Source organism: Acanthochromis polyacanthus, chromosome 12 (genome assembly GCF_021347895.1).
Source record: "Acanthochromis polyacanthus isolate Apoly-LR-REF ecotype Palm Island chromosome 12, KAUST_Apoly_ChrSc, whole genome shotgun sequence".
NCBI lineage: Eukaryota > Metazoa > Chordata > Actinopteri > Pomacentridae > Acanthochromis > Acanthochromis polyacanthus.
This window is the reverse complement of record NC_067124.1, coordinates 40425885-40444074: the sequence shown is the minus strand read 5'-3', so window position 1 is coordinate 40444074 and position 18190 is coordinate 40425885. Positions and strand designations below refer to the sequence as shown.

Here is an 18190-nt window from a genome sequence, read left to right as displayed (position 1 = left end):
GAAAAGTTGTTAATGTCACTGGCTGAAATCAATCATATCAATGAAATACAGATTATAGATCATCGTACCCTACTGAACTACATTTTACACCGTTTTCTGACCAAACAGCTGATGGATTCACCCAGAAACTGATCAATAGATTGACTGAATATCCTCGTTAGGAAACTCTGATCCACATTTTTAATCATTTTCTTCCATTTTAGAGACCAAACAACTGATTGAGGACACTTATTTGAAGTTTTCTTAAGAAAAATTAACTTTTTTCTAAATTTCATTGGCATAGCCCTTTAAGCTTCAGTCAATTCCAGCCATTTTCAGTCCAAAAAATTGTTAATATTGTATTTGTAAATAAAAATATGATGAGAAATACAGGGAATATTGGACGCGTATTGCGAGGTGCATTTCCTCGAAAACGACCGATTCGTGGATTTTATACGACTTCAGGACATGTTTTGGACAAAATAGTTTACTGGCTTGTGTCATCTGATGTAAAAGGTTGGATTATGGCCTTTTTTTGTGGAATATTTTCATCTGTGTGTAATAATGAACCCGGAAATGTGAGTCGCGCTGTGTACGTTGAAGCCGTGTATAGAGAACGGATGGATGAATATTTGTTTTTGTCGGACAAATGTGTTTTTCTCACCCGCTGTGGTAATCACATCTGAAAGTGGTTTATACCGGCGGATTCATGAGAATCTAGGCTTTCCATCGGTGTATAGTGTTTGTATAATCACGTTTGCGGCTTCAGACATTTAAGGAAATGCTTATGCAGATCTCAAAGTGTACCGCGGGTGGAACACTGAAGCGCAACGGCTTAAGCCAATCATATGATTAAACTACAGACAAATAGATCATTGTTGTCCTCTGAACTACATTTTTTTTTCAGTTTTCTGATTGATAGATTGATTTAGGAAACTCTGATCCACATTTTTAATCATTTTCCAACATATTAGAGAGCAAACAACTCATTGAAGACACTTTCTTGAAGATTTTTTAAGAAAAATCTCGTCTTTTCTAAAATTAAATTGGCTGAAACCAATCAAATTAATAAAATACAGATTATAGATCATTGTAGTCCTCTGAACTGCATGTTTTAACCATTTTCTGACCAAACAGCTGAGCGATTAACCCAGAAACTGATCAAATAGACACTTATTTTGAAATTTTCTGAAGAAAATTGACAGGATGTGATACTTTATCTGTCATTTCTAAATGCCATTGGCTGAAACCAATCATATCAATAAAGCACAGAAAAATAGATCATTGTAGTCCTGTGAACTACGTTTTTCACCATTTTCTGACTTTTTAGAGACCAAACAACTGATCGATTCACTCAAAATCTGACTGAGTTGACACTTTTTTGATTTTTTTCTGAAGAAAAATCACTTATCTTTTTAACAATTTGACTAGCTGAAACCAGTCATACCAATAAAATACAGATTATACATCATTGTAGTCCTCTGAACTGCATTTTTTTTAACCATTTTAGAGACCAAACAGCTGACGGTTTCACCCAGGAACTGATCGATAAATTGAATATCCTCGCTGACCCACTTTATCGTCAACAGGTGCCGGTTAGAATTCCTCCTTTCCATGTTTACTACGCCTCTCAGGAATCTTTCAGCCTCAGCGTCTGACCGAGTGCAGCTCTGGAGCCGGTAAACTGGATGGACTTTAATAAGTGAAATGGAGTGTTGGCACTGATGTGATTTGTGACAGTCGGGCTGCTGGGACCATTAAGGTGAACGGGCTTATTGTAATGGGCTTAGAGGCGCCCTGTCTGGACGAGCTGTTAACTGCTTCTGGCCTCAAATCTGCTGCTGTTTGGCTCCTAAAAGCTAAACTTCCAGCGGCATTTGGAGGCAGTAAAAAGCAGAACAGTGAGCTGGTTTACTGTTTTCTGTCTGAATGGAGTCGGTCTGAGGTCAGAGTCTTTATTTTAAAGCGTCAGACAGCCGTTGTGTCTTAAACACTGCTGCATTAATCTGAAGCCGTCATTGTAAGGAGGATTTCACTGTTTTGACTCCCTGTGTTTACCCCACTTTCTCCCCCTTTGACCGGCTTTATTAAGAAACACTGAGTGACTTCTGTTGGCAGCTTTGTTCTCACTGTCCGTTATTTTCTGATGAGTCTATCAGCTGTTGGGTCTCTAAAATGTCAGATAATGGTGAAAAATGTGCATCAGTGCGTCGTTTAGTCCAAAGATCTTCAGTTTACTGTCACAGAGGAGGAAAAAAAAAGGAAAATACTCATATTTATGGAACTGAAATCACAAAATTTAGCTGTTAGCTGTTTTGTGTCTAAAAAGTCTTTAAATGGTGAAAAATGTGGATCAGAGTTTCCTCTAATGTCTGGTTTAGTCCAAAGATCTTCAGTTTACTGTCACAGAGGAAAGAAACCAGAAAATATTCACATTTAACGAGCTGGAATCACTGAATTTAGATGTTTTCTTGAAAAAAGTCAAATATGGGGCTTGTTGGTGATCAGTTAGTGAGTTTCCAAATAATTGATAAATCGTTGCCTTCAGTTTTTCTGTTTGTCTTCTTCCTCCTGATCTCAGGTGATCACTTCATGTCGACATCAGCCTCCTTCTTTAACTTCTTCCTCTGCTCTGAATTATTCTTCTTCTCCTTCTACTACTCCTTCATCTTCTCCTTCTACTTCTTCTTGTTCTTCTTCATCTTCTTCTTCTCTAACTTCTTCTTGTTGTTCTTCTTCTCTATTTTTTTCTTCTTCTTTGACCCTTTTCTCATCCTCCTCCTCCTCCTTCTTCTAACATTTTCTTCTTCTGTGGTTCCTCCTGCAGGGTGGAGCAGGGCTCCAGTGGTGGTAGACGATGGCTGCCATGACGACGGTGCCCAGCTACGCCCCCTCTCTGTGGGTGAGGGTGTGCCACGCCCTGCCCCGGCTGGACCTCACCATGCAGATGAGGGACAATGTCTTCGTCCCGGACAGCTGGGAGTACCAGCAGGTAACAGCACACCTGTCTGCAGCCGGCCAATCAGAGACCTCGTTCCCGATGACAGCAGCAGGGTTGTTATCTTCTAATCAGGAAGGAGGCGGTTTGGTCAGAATCGCTACGGAAACGGCTCCAAAGATCACAGAGCAGCCCGGAGATGAAGCCGTTGACGACATTTACACGACGCGTTTTCATTTATCAGACTAATTATTGCACTTAGAGCTTCTAGACTCTGAAAACCGGAGAGATTTTATTCAGTTTGGAGCAGATTCAACATGACGAAGGTCCAACAGGAGGTTATTATGGTCTGCTCAGCCACGTTTCTACAGCATCCATCCATCCTCTATCCACCGCTTTATCCTCACTAGGGTCATGGGGGGGGGGGATGGGCGGGCGGGGGTGGAGTCTATCCCAGCTGACTCCGGTGAAGGCAGGGGACACCCTGGACAGGTCACCAGTCTGTCACAGGGCTACATATACAGACACACAATCACACTCACATTCACACCTACGGACAATTTAGAGTAACCAATTAACCTCAGCATGTTTTTGGACTGTGGGAGGAAGCCGGAGTACCTGGAGAAAACCCACGCATGCACAGGGAGAACATGCAAACTCCATGCAGAAAGATCCCAGGCCCAGGCCGGGATTTGAACCGGGGATCTTCTTGCTGCAAGGCGACAGTGCTAACAACTGCACCACTGTGCAGCCCCTGTTTCTGCAGAAAAAAAGTAAAAACATGGTAATATTTAAGCACTAAACAAAAATAAACTACATAAAGTGAGATATGTCACAATCTTATCCTGTTAGTATTAAATTCGTACATGTTTACCGAGCTAATTGTTGCCTGTAGAGCGTGTTAACTGTGCAAAATGTGGTGCAGATTCATCATGGTCGTCCTCTATCAGCTTCCTATTGTCTGTTTCTGCAGAAAAAAATGCAACAGCAACAAAAAACAAAATGGTAGAACACAGAAATAGTGTGAACTAAAAGCTGCTCCATGAAGCTCTATCTGTAAGAGCGACCTGCAGAAGCACGATGACGGCATTTACAGGCTTGTTTTTCTATTTATTGACCTAATTATTGCACCAGAAGCTGCTCAAATTGGAGATATTTTAATGCATTTTGGTGCAGAGTGAGATTTAACATCATGTCAGTCCTCCAGCAGGTTATTCATGTCTGTACAGCTCTGGTTCTGCAGTGGGAAATGCAAAATAATTCTTAAAAACTGTAGAAATACGGTGTGATTCCAGCAAAAAAGCAAAAACTAAAATTTCTCCATAAATCATTGACTGTAAGAGCGACTTGCAGAGCCACAACGATGCCATTTACAGGCTTGTTTTTCTATTTATTGACCTAATTATTGCACCATAAGTTGCTGAAATTGGAGATATGTTGTGCAATCTGCTGCAGACTAAGATTCGACGTGGCTACAATCCTCCAACTGGTCGCCATCGTCTGTATGGCTCTGGTTCTGCAACAGAAAAAGCACAATACTTTCAAGAAAAACAGTAAAAACACGATAATATTCCAGCAGCTGGAGCAAGAACAACCCCCAAAACATACAATGAGTCAGATATATCATCCTGTAATTAAGAGGACTGCTCCGTATTTTTCTGTAAACTGCTTCTTTTTCTATTTATTGACCTAATTATTGAGCCGGAAGTTGCTGAAATGGGAGGTGTTTATACGTTTTGCCGCAGAATGAGATTTAACATCACGTCAGTCCTCCAGCAGGTTGTTGGTGTCTGTAGAGCTCTGGTTCTGCAGCAGGAAATGCAAAATAATGTTTTAAAACTGTGGAAATATGATGTGATTCCAGCAGCTAGAGCAAAATAACAAAAACTAAAATTGCTCCATGACTGTAAGAGCGACCTGCAGAGACGCAACGATGCCATTTACAGGACACTTTTTCTATTTATTGACCGGATTATTGCACCAGAAGTTGCTCAGATTGGAGATATCTTTATGAATTTTGCTGCAGAGTGAGATCCAACATGGCGCCAGTCCTCCAGCAGGTTGTTGTTGTCTGTTTCTGCTGCAGGGAAACTGTAAAAGCCTGAATATTCTGGCAGTTTGTTTCATAAATCCCTGAGTGAGACCTGTTTGCTGCACCTGAACGTGCTCTTTCTGTTTCGTGCGTTCTGGCGGCAGGCTGAGCAGCCGGAGAGCCAACATGGCGTCAGGATTGTACTGTTTCTGCAGCAGAAAATGCGAGGATTCATCCCCTCCTGCACACAAACACTCAGCTAACAGGCTCCCAGTGTTTGTGACTTCTCTCTGCGGTACAAAGGGGGAGTCGGAGGGGAGGAGGGGGAGACGCAAATTATCCCGCAGAACAGAAAAGACAAAAGAGAGTGAAAGTGCTGCGAGAGAGGGAGAGAGAGGGAGAGGGAGAGAGAGAGAGGGAGGCTGGCGAACAGAAAACCGGGCAGAGGCAGCGAGAGGCAGTGAATGTATTTAAGTAGGTCACAGATTATTAATAGAGATTCAGTGGTGTGGATAGAAAGGAGAGGGAGAGAGAGGGGAGGTAGAGGGGAGAGAGAGGGAGTTTCAGGGAGCAGGAGGTGAGGCTGGGAGGAAGGTGGAGGAGTGACAGATGGACGGAGGATAAAGCAGAAATGTGTTGAATAAAAAGCATTTTAGTGACATCAGAGGTAAAATCACAGGACGGAAAACCAGAGAAGAGCGGCGACACGTCACACGTTCTACACATTATATATGAATATATATATATATATATAATTATTATTATATATACTAAACTGTGGTTCATAATTGCATAATATTTTAATATGAAATGCTTTTTAATGTATATAAATAACATATATACTTTTTTATGGAAACATCAGAACATTATAATCTCACTAAATTCATTTTCTATAATCAAAATAAAGCAAGCCTTAATATTTTTGTCTTTTTAACGTTAGTTATTATTATCATTATTGTAATTATTATTTTAACTAAAATGTGGTTGATAATTACATAATATTTTAATTATAAATGTTCTTTTAAATATACATCAATATTTTTTGTACATTTCTTTACTAAAGGATCCCGTTCAAATACAGAATAGATTTATTATTATTATTATTATTTATTCAAATTCTATAATATTTCGGTCACTCTTTAAGTAATAAACTGTAATTGTCCGTCATAAAGTATTCTATATTTTTATTAGCATTTTCAATGGATTAAAATAAATAAAAAAATAATTTTAAAAACTTTATACTGTGTTATACTTTATACTGATCACATGAATTTGATTGTAATATATAATATTATATGTATATTTTAATATTTATTATTGAATTGATAATAATTTAATAAATAATTTCATGTAATAATAATTGTCATCATTTATAGTTCATTTAGAAATATATTTCTGTTATTAAGCTTAACTTTAATGGTTGCATCTATTAACAAGAGCAATCCGAGATTTCTGACCTCCGCCAAGGGAAGATGATACCAAGTTGGAAAATCTAAATCCGGATCCAGAATCCAGATCCTTAACCGGATCAACACAAAATTTGAATGGAGTCTTCCCTGGGCCAAGATCCACCTCTGGTGCGAATTTCATAAAGATCCGACAAGTAGTTTCCGAGAAATCCTGTCCACAGACACGCGCACAGACAGACAAATAAATAAACGGACCCGATCGCAAAACCTCCTTGGCGAAGGGTAATTAAAGGTGATGTAGGAGCAGATTTGAAATTGCTCTAATTATATTGGTGTCAGTGGGTTTCACTCTGATTTAATTGATCAATTTTACCATAGACTCTATATAATATTATGGACTTTACCTCTGTAAGGTAGGAACCTTTGTGGCTGGGTCAGGTTTCCAGCCCAAAGGGACAAATCAGTTTTTGACCACGGAATGCTAAACGCTAAAGCGGAGCGCTGTACGCTAAACGCTGAACGACAACTTGTAAATGAGAATTGGTGCAGTTTGGAGTTTTTTGGGAAACCAATGAAGACACTGTTTGCAAGACAAGTTAAAATGAGTTGGACTTTAATTTATTATTACAGTTATTAAGCGAATCAGTTACGTTTTTATGATTCCCGGTTGGATGCTCTCAGTGGCTTAAAGCATTGGCTTAGCCCCTTTAAACTGGTAATATTATAATAAAGACCATAAATATGTGAATGTTTGTGTCAAGAAACAGTTATTACAGTTATCCACAGCTAAAGTTTTAAAAAAAAATCTATTTGATGTCTGTAAAAACATTAAAAATGGCAAAATAAGAAAGGAAAAGACGAGTTAAATGCCGTATTTTTATGACGGTGTGAATACTGAAGCTCAGAATTCTTCTCCTCACACCTTTTTCATCACCGTCTCTGCTGTTCTTGTGGGCGGGTTCCTGTGAAAGTGGACTTAAAGAGCTCTTTCCTCTGTTCTCCTTCTGTCCAGACGCTGCTGGTTCTGTCCAGCTTGTCGGCCATCGCTCTGGTCGTCTCCCTCCTGGTCATCCTGTCCTTCCTCATACACTACTGCTGCTGTCACCGTGGCGACCGGAGCGAGGGCTCGGAGGAGGAGGAGGAGGACGAAGATGGCAGCACGGGTCACGGCTACAGCGGGAAGAAGGGGCGGGGCATCTGCTGCGTCACCTGGGTGGCGGTCGCCGCGGTAACGCTGTGCTGGTGAGGAATCATTTAACAACAACGCAAACACACAAACGTGTCGCTTTAGAGAAAACGTCGAGGTCATCGTTGGATGTTTACTCAAGTAAAAGTGCAAAGGTACCTCCAGTGTTTTATAAGCTACTAAAACTAGCCTCTGGGACTGACATACAGGAAGTCCTTGGTTTAAGACGTATGGCGTTTCGTTGTTACACTGTTCGTATTTATAGGTGTGTCCTCGGTGTACGATGTACCGCGTTTCATCATTACGTCGTTCGTATTTATAGGCAGGTCCTCGGTGTACGATGTATGGCGTTTTGTCGTTATGTCTTTGGTATTTATAGGTGGCTTCTTGGTTTACAATGTATGGCGTTTCGTCGTTAAGTTGTTACATCGTTCGTATTCATGGGCCGTCATCAGCTGATGAACCAAGTCAGAAAGAGAACAAATGTAGAGGAACTGAACCAATTCAGACATAAGTCAATGAAATTGATAGGATAATGATACTGCCATTGTTATTTTGCGTCTTGTTTTTGTTGTTTTGTGTCTCGTTTTTGTTGCTTTGTGTTTTCTTTTTGTTGCTTTGTGTCTCGTTTTTGTTGCTTTGTGTCTCGTTTTTGTCGTTTTGTATCTCGTTTTTGTCGTTTTGTGTCTCGTTTTTGTCATTTTGTGTCTCGTTTTTGTCGTTTTGTGTCTCGTTTTTGTTGCTTTGTGTCTCGTTTTTGTTGCTTTGTGTTTTCTTTTTGTTGCTTTGTGTCTCGTTTTTGTTGCTTTGTGTCTCGTTCTTGCCATTTTGTGTCTCGTTTTGTCGTTTTGTGTCTCATTTTTGTTGCTTTGTGTCTCGTTTTTGTTGCTTTGTGTCTCGTATTTGTTGCTTTGTGTCTTGTTGTTTTGTGTCTTGTTTTTGTTGTTTTGTGTCTTGTTTTTGTTGCTTTGTGTCTCGTTTTTGTTGGTTTGTGGCTTTTTGTTTTGTTTTGACGTGGTAAAGAAATGGTTCCATCAGGCTAGCATGAAGGTTCTAGACTGGTCTCCCCAAAGTCCTGACTTAAACCCATAAGAACCTGAAGAACCAAGTCAGAAAGAAGCACACATTTAGTTCCACTACATTTATCGTCTTTCTGTCTCCGACTTGAGTCAGCTAAATTGATCGTATAATGATACCGCCACCTCCATGCTTGGTAGTAGGTGTCGTGTTCACAGAGATCAAAGACAAACCAGAAGATTAAAACCAAGACGACCAAAAACATTGACTTTTTTCACCAGATATTAGCATGTCTGTATGTATATTTATCACCCAACAGATTTTATTATGTCTCCAGAAGACCTTTAAGGAGGAACCTATTGCCAGTTTTTAGGAGACGTTGATGATGTGATGGTCTTTACAAGCGTTTGATGACTGTACTCACTGTTCAGTAGAAGTAAATGTACTCTATTACTTTCTGTGACTCAGTGTCCGTCTCCTCCACAGTCAGGAGTTTTTTATAACAGAAGGATGCTGGATGACGGCTGACCGTCACGCCACACCGACCTGTGTGTGTTTGTTTAGTGTGTTTCTGCATCAGTGTTTGTGTGAGGACGATCTCGTGTTACGTCGGTGCTCCCCTCGGTGTCCATCCAGTCGGTACATCGTGTTTCTCATCTGTCCAACACGCTGTAGAGTGAGTCAGCTCGCTGAGAATGCCACGGTGGAACAGAATTATAACGCAATTTAATGCTTCGGAGCGGCTGTTATCGTTTCCCAGACCGCTGCTGCTGCATCACAGAACATAATGTACTGCAGATCTGATTTCAGCTGCCATAATGTCATATATGGAGAGTGGAGGCTGATGAGGTGTCTCCTCCTCACAGATCCTCATGTTTATGTCCTGGAAATAAAGTTTATTACAGGTCTGATGGATGAGGACTAAACAGTAGCTCCACATAAGAAAATGTTATAAAATTATCGTTTCAAGAGCAGAATGTTATGTTTCCTTGAATGAGATGAGATGAGATGAGATTAGATTAGATATGATAGGATGAAATAAGATGAGATTCAATAAGAAAAGATGAGTAAATGATCATTTCAAGAGCAGAACGTTGTTTCCTTGAATGAGATGAGATGAAATAAGCTGAGGAGAGGTGAGATTCGATATGATATGTTAAGATAGGATTAGAAAATATAAAATTATCATTTCAAGAGCAGAACTTTATGTTGCCTTGAATAAGATGAGATAAGCTGAGATGAGATAAATTTAGATGATACAAGAAAATATAAGAAAATTATAATTTCAAGAACAGAACTTTATCTTGTCTTGAATAAGATGAGATATTATAAGAGGAGCTAAAATGACATGAGATGAGATATGATATGATAAGATTACAAAATATAAAATGATCATTTCAAGAGCAGAACTTTGTTTCCTTGAATAAGATAAGCTGAGATAAGATCAGATCAGATTAGATAAAGATGAGATAAGCTGAGATTAGATACAATTAGATGAGATGAGATGAAATAGGCTGAGATACAAAGTAGAAAATGTTATACAATTATCATTTCAAGAGCGGAACCTTGTTTCCTTGAATGAGATGAGATACAACAACAAAATTTTTAAAAATTCTTTTCAAGAGCAAAACTTTGTTTCCTTGAATCAGATCGATGAGAGAAGATAACATATTAAAATATCATACAATTATTATGTCAAGAGCAGAACTTTGTGTTGCCTTCAGTGAGATGAGATCAAACTTCTGGTGTCAGACATTGCTCAGTGCAGGGCTGAAAAAGCAATGAAACATAAAGCATTTCTGGAGTTAAGCTACAATAAGACAAGAGTAGAAAAAGTTTATATTAAAAAGACTTCTAATACAGATATACTGAAAATAAGAGCAGATCAGATTAGAATCAACTTTCTTGTCATTGCACAGAGTACCAGTTCTAAACGTGTAAGCAGACGTGGAAAAACAGTAAATATGAATAAAAATCTTCAATTAAAGTAGGAAATAATGATTTTGATCCTTGTTTTCTGATCATATTTTCGATTACAAAAGTGAAATATTTCACATTTAATTAAAATATTGCAAAATATTCTGAGATATTACACATGATGATTAAATTTTGCACATGAAAAACAAGACAACAATGAACAAATGAATGACAAGTCTAACACATTCCATGGACAATGTTGTGCTCGAATATTGGACATTTAATCAAAATATTACAAATAAAAATTCAATATTAGACATGAAAAATCTGATAAAAATGAAAATATTTCACTTTGCATCAACAGTGTTGTACATAAAAGTGAAAAATTTCACAATTAATGACAAAATTCAAATGAATATGAAATATTTCACATAATAATGAAATATTGGACATGATAATGAAATACTGCACCTGAAAAATCTGATAAAAATGAACAAATGAATGAAAAATATAACGCATTATATCGACAATACTGTGCATGAAAATAAAATATTGAACATTTTTTACAATATTACAAAATGAAATATTGCACCAGAAAAAATCCAATAAAAATGAAAATATTTCACTTTGCATTGACAATGTTGTGCATGGAAGTGAAATATTTCACATTTATTTAAAATATTGCAAACAAAAATGAAATATTAGACATGAAAATGAAATATTGCACCAGAAAAAGGAGATAAAAATGAATGAAAGAATAAAATATTTCACTTTGCATTGACAATGTTGTGCATGGAAGTGAAATATTTCACATTTAATTAAAATATTGCAAACAAAAATGAAATATTCAAAATAAAAAGGAACTATTGCATTTGGAAAATGAGACAAAATTAAATGAATAAACTAAAATATTGCCTTTAAGTGAAATATTTGACATTTAAGTAAAATATTGCAAATAAAAATGAAATATCAGACGTGACGACTACATTTTGCACGTGAAATGAAATGAACACGTCATCCATAGGCTGACGTTGCATCAAACATTGATAGCAGTGATGTTACAGATGATGTTTGAGCTGCAGAGAGAGGAGAGTGTTAAACATTATTTCAGACGATGCTCACGTCGTTTTCCATTTCAGCCGCATTACTCCGGCTTCACATCTCGTTTGAAATGCGAGGCACACAGCGGCAGCCTCACATTCCTCCTGCCTCTAATCTGGGTCACAGACTTTGTGGGAGATTGGGTCGTACCATTCCTCCGGGTTCGAGGGGATTTGACGAACATCTGGCCCGAGCTTTAATCTGAATATTTGAATACCGGAATAAATGTGTAAACACGTGGCTGTGGTTAACCTTCTGGGAATATTTCTCCTGTTTGCCGGAGCTTAAAGCGTCTGTTTCCCCGTCCACTGTTCGCCGTTTCCCCCCTGAGCTGCTGCTTGGTCGCGCCGTCCTTCCATCCTCTGCAGCTCCATTTAAAATGTACATCCACACTGAATTAAACATCACATTTCTGCCTCTCTGTCTGCTCTGCTCTCCCTCCCACAGCGTTTCCATCACGCTCTCTCCTCTCTCTCTTCTCTTTGCAGTGTTGCCATAGGCATCGGTTTCTATGGCAACAGCGAGGCTAATGATGGGATGTATCAGTTGACCTCGTCTCTTCTCACAGCCAATTACACGCTGGCTTCCATCGATCTGCTGGTGAGTGCAGAGAGAAAACAGAATCCGATAGAAAGTTGTGTCGCATCGATTGCTCAGTTTGTGTGTCAGAGAGCTGCAGGAAGCAGGTCAGCCGATGAAAAGCACACCTGGACGAGAGAGAACACGACAGGAAGCGGACCGGGGAGGGAAATAAAACACTCAGGATTCAAGATTTACCGTTTCAGCACAGACAGACAGTCCAGGAATTCTAGTGACTGCACATGAAAAATGAAATACAGCACCAGAAAAACGAGATAAAAATGAAAACACTGCACATGAAAGTGAAATATTGCACATTTATTTAAAATATTGCAAATAAATATGAAATATTAGACATGAAAATGAAATATTTCACCAGATAAAGGAGGTAAAAATGAATGAGAGAATAAAATATTTCACTTTACATCAATAATTTTGTGCATGAAAGTGAAATATTGGACGTGATTAAAATATTGCATCTGAAAAACAAAATAAAAATCAATGAATGAATGAAAATACTGCACATTATATCGACAATGATGTGCATGGAAGTGAATTATTGCACATTTAATTAAAATATTGCAAATTAAAATGAAATATTAGACATAGTAATGAAATATTGCACCAGAAGAAATGTCCAAAATGACTCATTAAGTTTCCAGAATGACTCAAAAAGTTTTAAAAAGGACACAAAAAGTGTCCAAAATAACCAAAAAAAATCTCCTATAGGACTTCGGTTTCCTCAAAATATCACAAAAAAGGCAGATTTTACATGTAAGTGAGGTAGAAATGATGATATTGTTAATTAGATGAGAAACAATATGGAAAATATATGCATGTATTAGCAGAAATCCAACACTGTTCCTCCTCCAGTGCAGCATTAGAGCTCAAATATTAGACAGAAGCGGTAAATCTGCTCATACTTACAGAACATTCAGCTTCCAGAGCGACGGTGTTCTGATCACATGGTTATTTATACGTCTGAGTCCACTAGCTGAGGGATTTATCCTGAACATTACATTTACACAGAAATATCCACATATATGATATGGATATTTACACATGAAGACAAGGAAATTCAATCTCTGCTTTTGTTTAATCAACAGTGCCTAAACTTCAGTTTCCCTCCATCTGGAACGCGCTTTAACAGGAATAGAAAATTTATAAATAGAGATGAAACATCGGGTGATTTTACAACCAGAACTGGAGAAATAAGGAATTCTGCAGCTTGTAAATAAGCCAGAGACATGAGAAATAAGACATATAAAGATGAATAAACTAAAAATCTGTGAGATCGCTTCTGTTTCTGAAGCCACTGGGAATATTTTCTCTCTTAAAGTGAAAATAAATCGCATTAAAAACATGTGAAAACACGTACATTTCAGCAGGAGAGCAGGTTACAGAAGGAAAACGAGAGTTTAACTACGATGTACAACTACTGGTACCAAAGTTTAATTCAAATGACTCATTAAGATTCCAAAACTCATCCCAAAGGACTCAAATTTGTTCAAAATGTCTTGAAACTTGCCCAGAATGAGTTAAAAAAAATGTCCAAAACACATTGAAACTCAACCAAACTGTGTTAAAACTGCCCAAAATGACTCAGAGGTTTGCAAATGACACAAAAAGTGTCCAAACTAACTCAAAGATTGTCCTAAAAGACTTATATTTGCTCAAAATATCTTGAAATGTGCCTAAAATGAGTTCAAATGTGTCCAAAATATCTTGAATCTTGTCCAAGCTGAGCTAAAATCATCCAAAATGTCTCAACATATGTCCTAATGGACATGAAATAGGACTAAAATGAGTTAACTGTATAAAAGTACTCAGAATAGTGCCCAAAACAACTGAAACGTGATCCCAAATGACTAAAAACTGTCCTTGAGAGCTTAAATTGTCCATAATTACTTAAAACTTGCCTAAAATGAGTCAAAATGTGTCCAAAATATCTTGAATCTTGTCCAACCAGAGTTAAAAATTGTTCAAAATGATTCAGAAATTGTCGAAAATCACTTCAAATGTTTCTCGAAAACTTAGAAATTGTCCCAAAGAACTCAGATTTGTCCAAATGTCTTAAACTTGACCAGAATGAGTTGAGAAGAGTTTGGGAGGTTTTCTGAGGGACGTCCATGAACGTCCTTCAGATCAAACCCTCTGGTTTAACGTCCTGCTTCCTGTCCAGATTTCAGACACCATCTCTGGGCTGCAGCTGTCCGTCTCCGGCCCGCTGTCCTCCATGGAGGAGCTGTTTACGGGCAGTAAGCCCTTCCTGGTGTCCACCAGGAACTGCCGGCGGCTGTCCGAGAACGTCATCAACCTGCTGTCCTCCATCTCTCTGTCCCGGTCCGGTCTGGACGCCGGTCTGGGCAACGACAGCGGCGTCAGCGGGGCGTCCATCACGCCGCTCACCCCCGTCCCGCCCTCCGTGGCCCCGACCATGGTGCCCAGCGGAGGCCTGATGCCCAACCCCTTCTCACCTGGCTGGGCGGCCAACACGCTGATGGTCAACGAGGACTACAGGTGAGCAGAGAGGTCACAAATACACCAACTATACTAGAAAAGCACTCAGAGTGCAGTACTCCGCCAAGGCTGCTCAGTTGACGTATTATTTCCAACGGATGAACCAGAAAAACGAGCTAAAAATGAAAATACTGCACATGAAAAACTGTTGTCTGTGATTACCTTTTTCTTCTTGTCTCTTTATTGTCAGTGTTTTTAAATGTTGTTATTTCATTAGTGATGTCTTGTTTCAGGTGATGTGGTCATGTGACCTGGTTCTCAGCCCTTATCTGGCACACCTGTGCCCTATTGCTGCATTATGTTCTGACGAAGGCCGTGTAATTATTAAAGGACTTTTAGGAACTCGGAGTGCCTCGGATCTCTCTTCTTCTTTTTGCTACTTAAATGTAGATTTTGATTTGTTTGTGAAAGTGTGACCAGAAATGTTCAGAAAATGAGGGTTAGAAGCTGTTTACATTCTTTTACTGCTTCCTGTAAGACTTTTATTGTCTCGGATCATGAAGCTGTTTAGGTTTTAGTGACAGCTGAATGATTCCTGAACTCACACGATGCCGTTTCCTGTGAAATGAAGTTGATTTTTTCACGTAAATCGGAGCAGAGTTTACAGAAACCCTCAGAAACATCAACATGTGCAGCTGGACATGAAGACATCGTATACAGACGTATAAAAGACGTCCGTTTTGGAAGATTTATTTTAAAATGACGAAATCTTTTCAGTGGATTCATGGGATGTTTTTAAATCCCAGACTCCTTAATGTGGACATTTTTAGTTGCTAATAAAAGTGGAGATGATGAATGAACTTTGTTGATTGATAACAAAGTCCTGATAAACGAACCAGAGCAGACGGAGGAGAAGGAAGAGTCACGAAACTCTGGAAAACTTAGAGATGAACTCTGATTAAACAGACTGAATGAAGACAGAAATAGATTGAGACTCATTTCATTTTATTTCATTTCATTTTAGGTCATGTTATTTCATTTCATTTGACTTCATTTTGGATGTTTTTAGTTCAGCTTAGACAAGCCTCAAGATATTTTGGACACTTTTGAACTCAGTTTAGGCACATTTCAAGATATTTGGAGCAAACTTAAGTCCTTTCGGACAATTTCTGAGTTAGTTTGGACACTTTTTGTGCCATTTTAAAAACTCTTTGAATCATTTTTGGACAGATTTAACACAGTTTGGATGAGTTGTAAAATGTTTTGGATGTTTTTTTTTTTAACTCATTCAGGGCAAGTTTCATGACAGTTTGTGGGTCATCTGGGATGATGTTTCAGTCATTTTGGGCACTTTTCTGAGTAATTTTGGACAGTTATTAACTAATTTTAGTCATGTTTCATTAGGACACAATTTGAGTAATTTTGGATGATTTCAGCTGTTCAAAATGTTTATATTTTATATATTGGACACATTTGAACTCCTTTTAGGCACATTTCAAGATATTCCTTGAGGACAACTTTTGAGTCATTTTGAACACTTTTCAACGGTTTACAGACAAGTTTCAAGATATTTTGATTCATTTCAGATGATTTTAGTTTAGCTTGGACAAGATTCAAGATATTTTGGACACTTCTGAACTCATTTTAGGCACATTTGAAGATATTTTCAATCATTTTTGACTCAGTGGAGACATAAATAGATTTTCTACGTCTGCAGCATTGCCAGAATCCTAATAATCTTATTAAACTTCTCAGCAGATTTATTCCAGGGATCAGTCGGTGAGTTTTAATCTCAGAGCAGGTGGAAAAATCCAAACGTCATGAGAGGAACAAGATAAAAAGCCAACATATGAAGGTGGACATTTAAGTCAACCCAGAATGATTTATAGCCGCACCGTGTTCAGATTTACATCTGACCAGCAGGTTTGGTTCTGGCTGGAACTGACAAAAGCAAAGAAATAATAAGGATGAATTAGAAGCTTTTATGTATATTTCTGGAAACAAGGGCGACAAACCTTTAAACGACGATTAAAGAAGTGTCCAAAATGACTCTAAACTCGTCCCAAAGGGCTCAGATTTGTCCAGATTATCCTGAAACTTATCCAAGAATAAGTTGAAAACCGTCCAAAACATACTGAAACTCAAACTGTCCAAAAGGATTCAAATAAGTTTTAATTAACTTAAAATATCTTCAAACTTGCTTAGAATTAGTTGAAATTGTCCAAAAGGATTAAAAATATCTTGAAATGTGTCTAAAATGAGTTCAAATCATCCAAAATGACTCAAAAGTTTAATGATAAAATTCTTAATTTGATGAAATTATTTTGAAAGTAACATAACTTCATTGTGTGTCTGTTTGTGTTTATGTTTGTGTCTGTGTGTGTCTGTGTGTGTGTGTGTGTTCCAGGTGGTTGTCCTACGTGTTGCTGCTGCTGCTTGACCTCATTGTGTGTCTGTTCATCCTGCTGGGCCTCGCAAAGCAGGCAAGATGGCTGCTGATACTGTAAGTACACAACTACACAACTGCTACACAACTACACAACTACTACACAACTACATGACTGCTACACAATTACACAACTACTATACAACTACAACTACACAACAGCTACACAACTACACAACAGCTGCTACACAACAGCTACACAACTACACAACAGCTACACACAACAATACAATTACAAACCCGTAACTAGCACAGCCACACAGTTGTATATTTTTTCTGTATTTGGAGTTGTGTTCTGGTTGTGTTCTAAAAAGTTGTGTTGCTGGTTGACCGTCCTGTTGCATGTTTTATGAATTTGTGTAGTTGTTGTTGTAAATAGTTGTGTTGTTGTTCCAGGATGATCGTCTTTTTGTATATTTTGTGTATTTGTGTTGTTGTTGTTGTTGTTTTAATAGTTGTGTTGTTGTTCCAGGATGACCGTCTTTTTGTATATTTTGTGTATTTGTGTTGTTGTTGTTGTTGTTTTAATAGTTGTGTTGTTGTTCCAGGATGACCGTCTTTTTGTATATTTTGTGTATTTGTGTTGTTGTTGTTGTTGTTTTAATAGTTGTGTTGTTGTTCCAGGATGATCGTCTTTTTGTATATTTTGTGTATTTGTGTTGTTGTTGTGGTTGTTTTAATAGTTGTGTTGTTGTTCCAGGATGACCGTCTTGTTGTTTATTTTGTGTATTTGTGTTGTTGTTGTTGTTGTTGTTGTTTTAACAGTTGTGTTGTTGTTCCAGGATGACCGTCTTGTTGTTTATTTTGTGTATTTGTGTTGTTGTTGTTGTTGTTGTTTTAATAGTTGTGTTGTGGTTCCAGGATGACCGTCTTGTTGTTTATTTTGTGTATTTGTGTTGTTGTTGTTGTTGTTGTTTTAATAGTTGTGTTGTTGTTCCAGGATGACCGTCTTGTTGTTTATTTTGTGTATTTGTGTTGTTGTTGTTGTTGTTTTAATAGTTGTGTTGTTGTTCCAGGATGACTGTCTTGTTGTTTATTTTGTGTATTTGTGTTGTTGTTGTTGTTGTTGTTGTTTTAATAGTTGTGTTGTTGTTCCAGGATGACCGTCTTGTTGTTTATTTTGTGT

General features: G+C 38.0%; 1 protein-coding gene across 2 annotated transcripts in view; it reads left to right on the top strand.

Annotated features, from left to right (window-relative positions):
- The window catches only part of ttyh1 (tweety family member 1), a 36964-nt gene that overhangs the window by 4421 nt on the left and 14353 nt on the right, over positions 1-18190 (top strand). For both annotated transcript variants that reach the window (XM_022199706.2, XM_022199707.2), the window contains 5 exons: positions 2807-2971; positions 7371-7600; positions 12068-12179; positions 14341-14678; positions 17026-17121. In XM_022199706.2, coding sequence (XP_022055398.1) covers positions 2837-2971; positions 7371-7600; positions 12068-12179; positions 14341-14678; positions 17026-17121 — 911 coding nt within the window. In that variant the 5' untranslated portion in view covers positions 2807-2836. The remainder of the gene's footprint in view (positions 1-2806; positions 2972-7370; positions 7601-12067; positions 12180-14340; positions 14679-17025; positions 17122-18190) is intronic.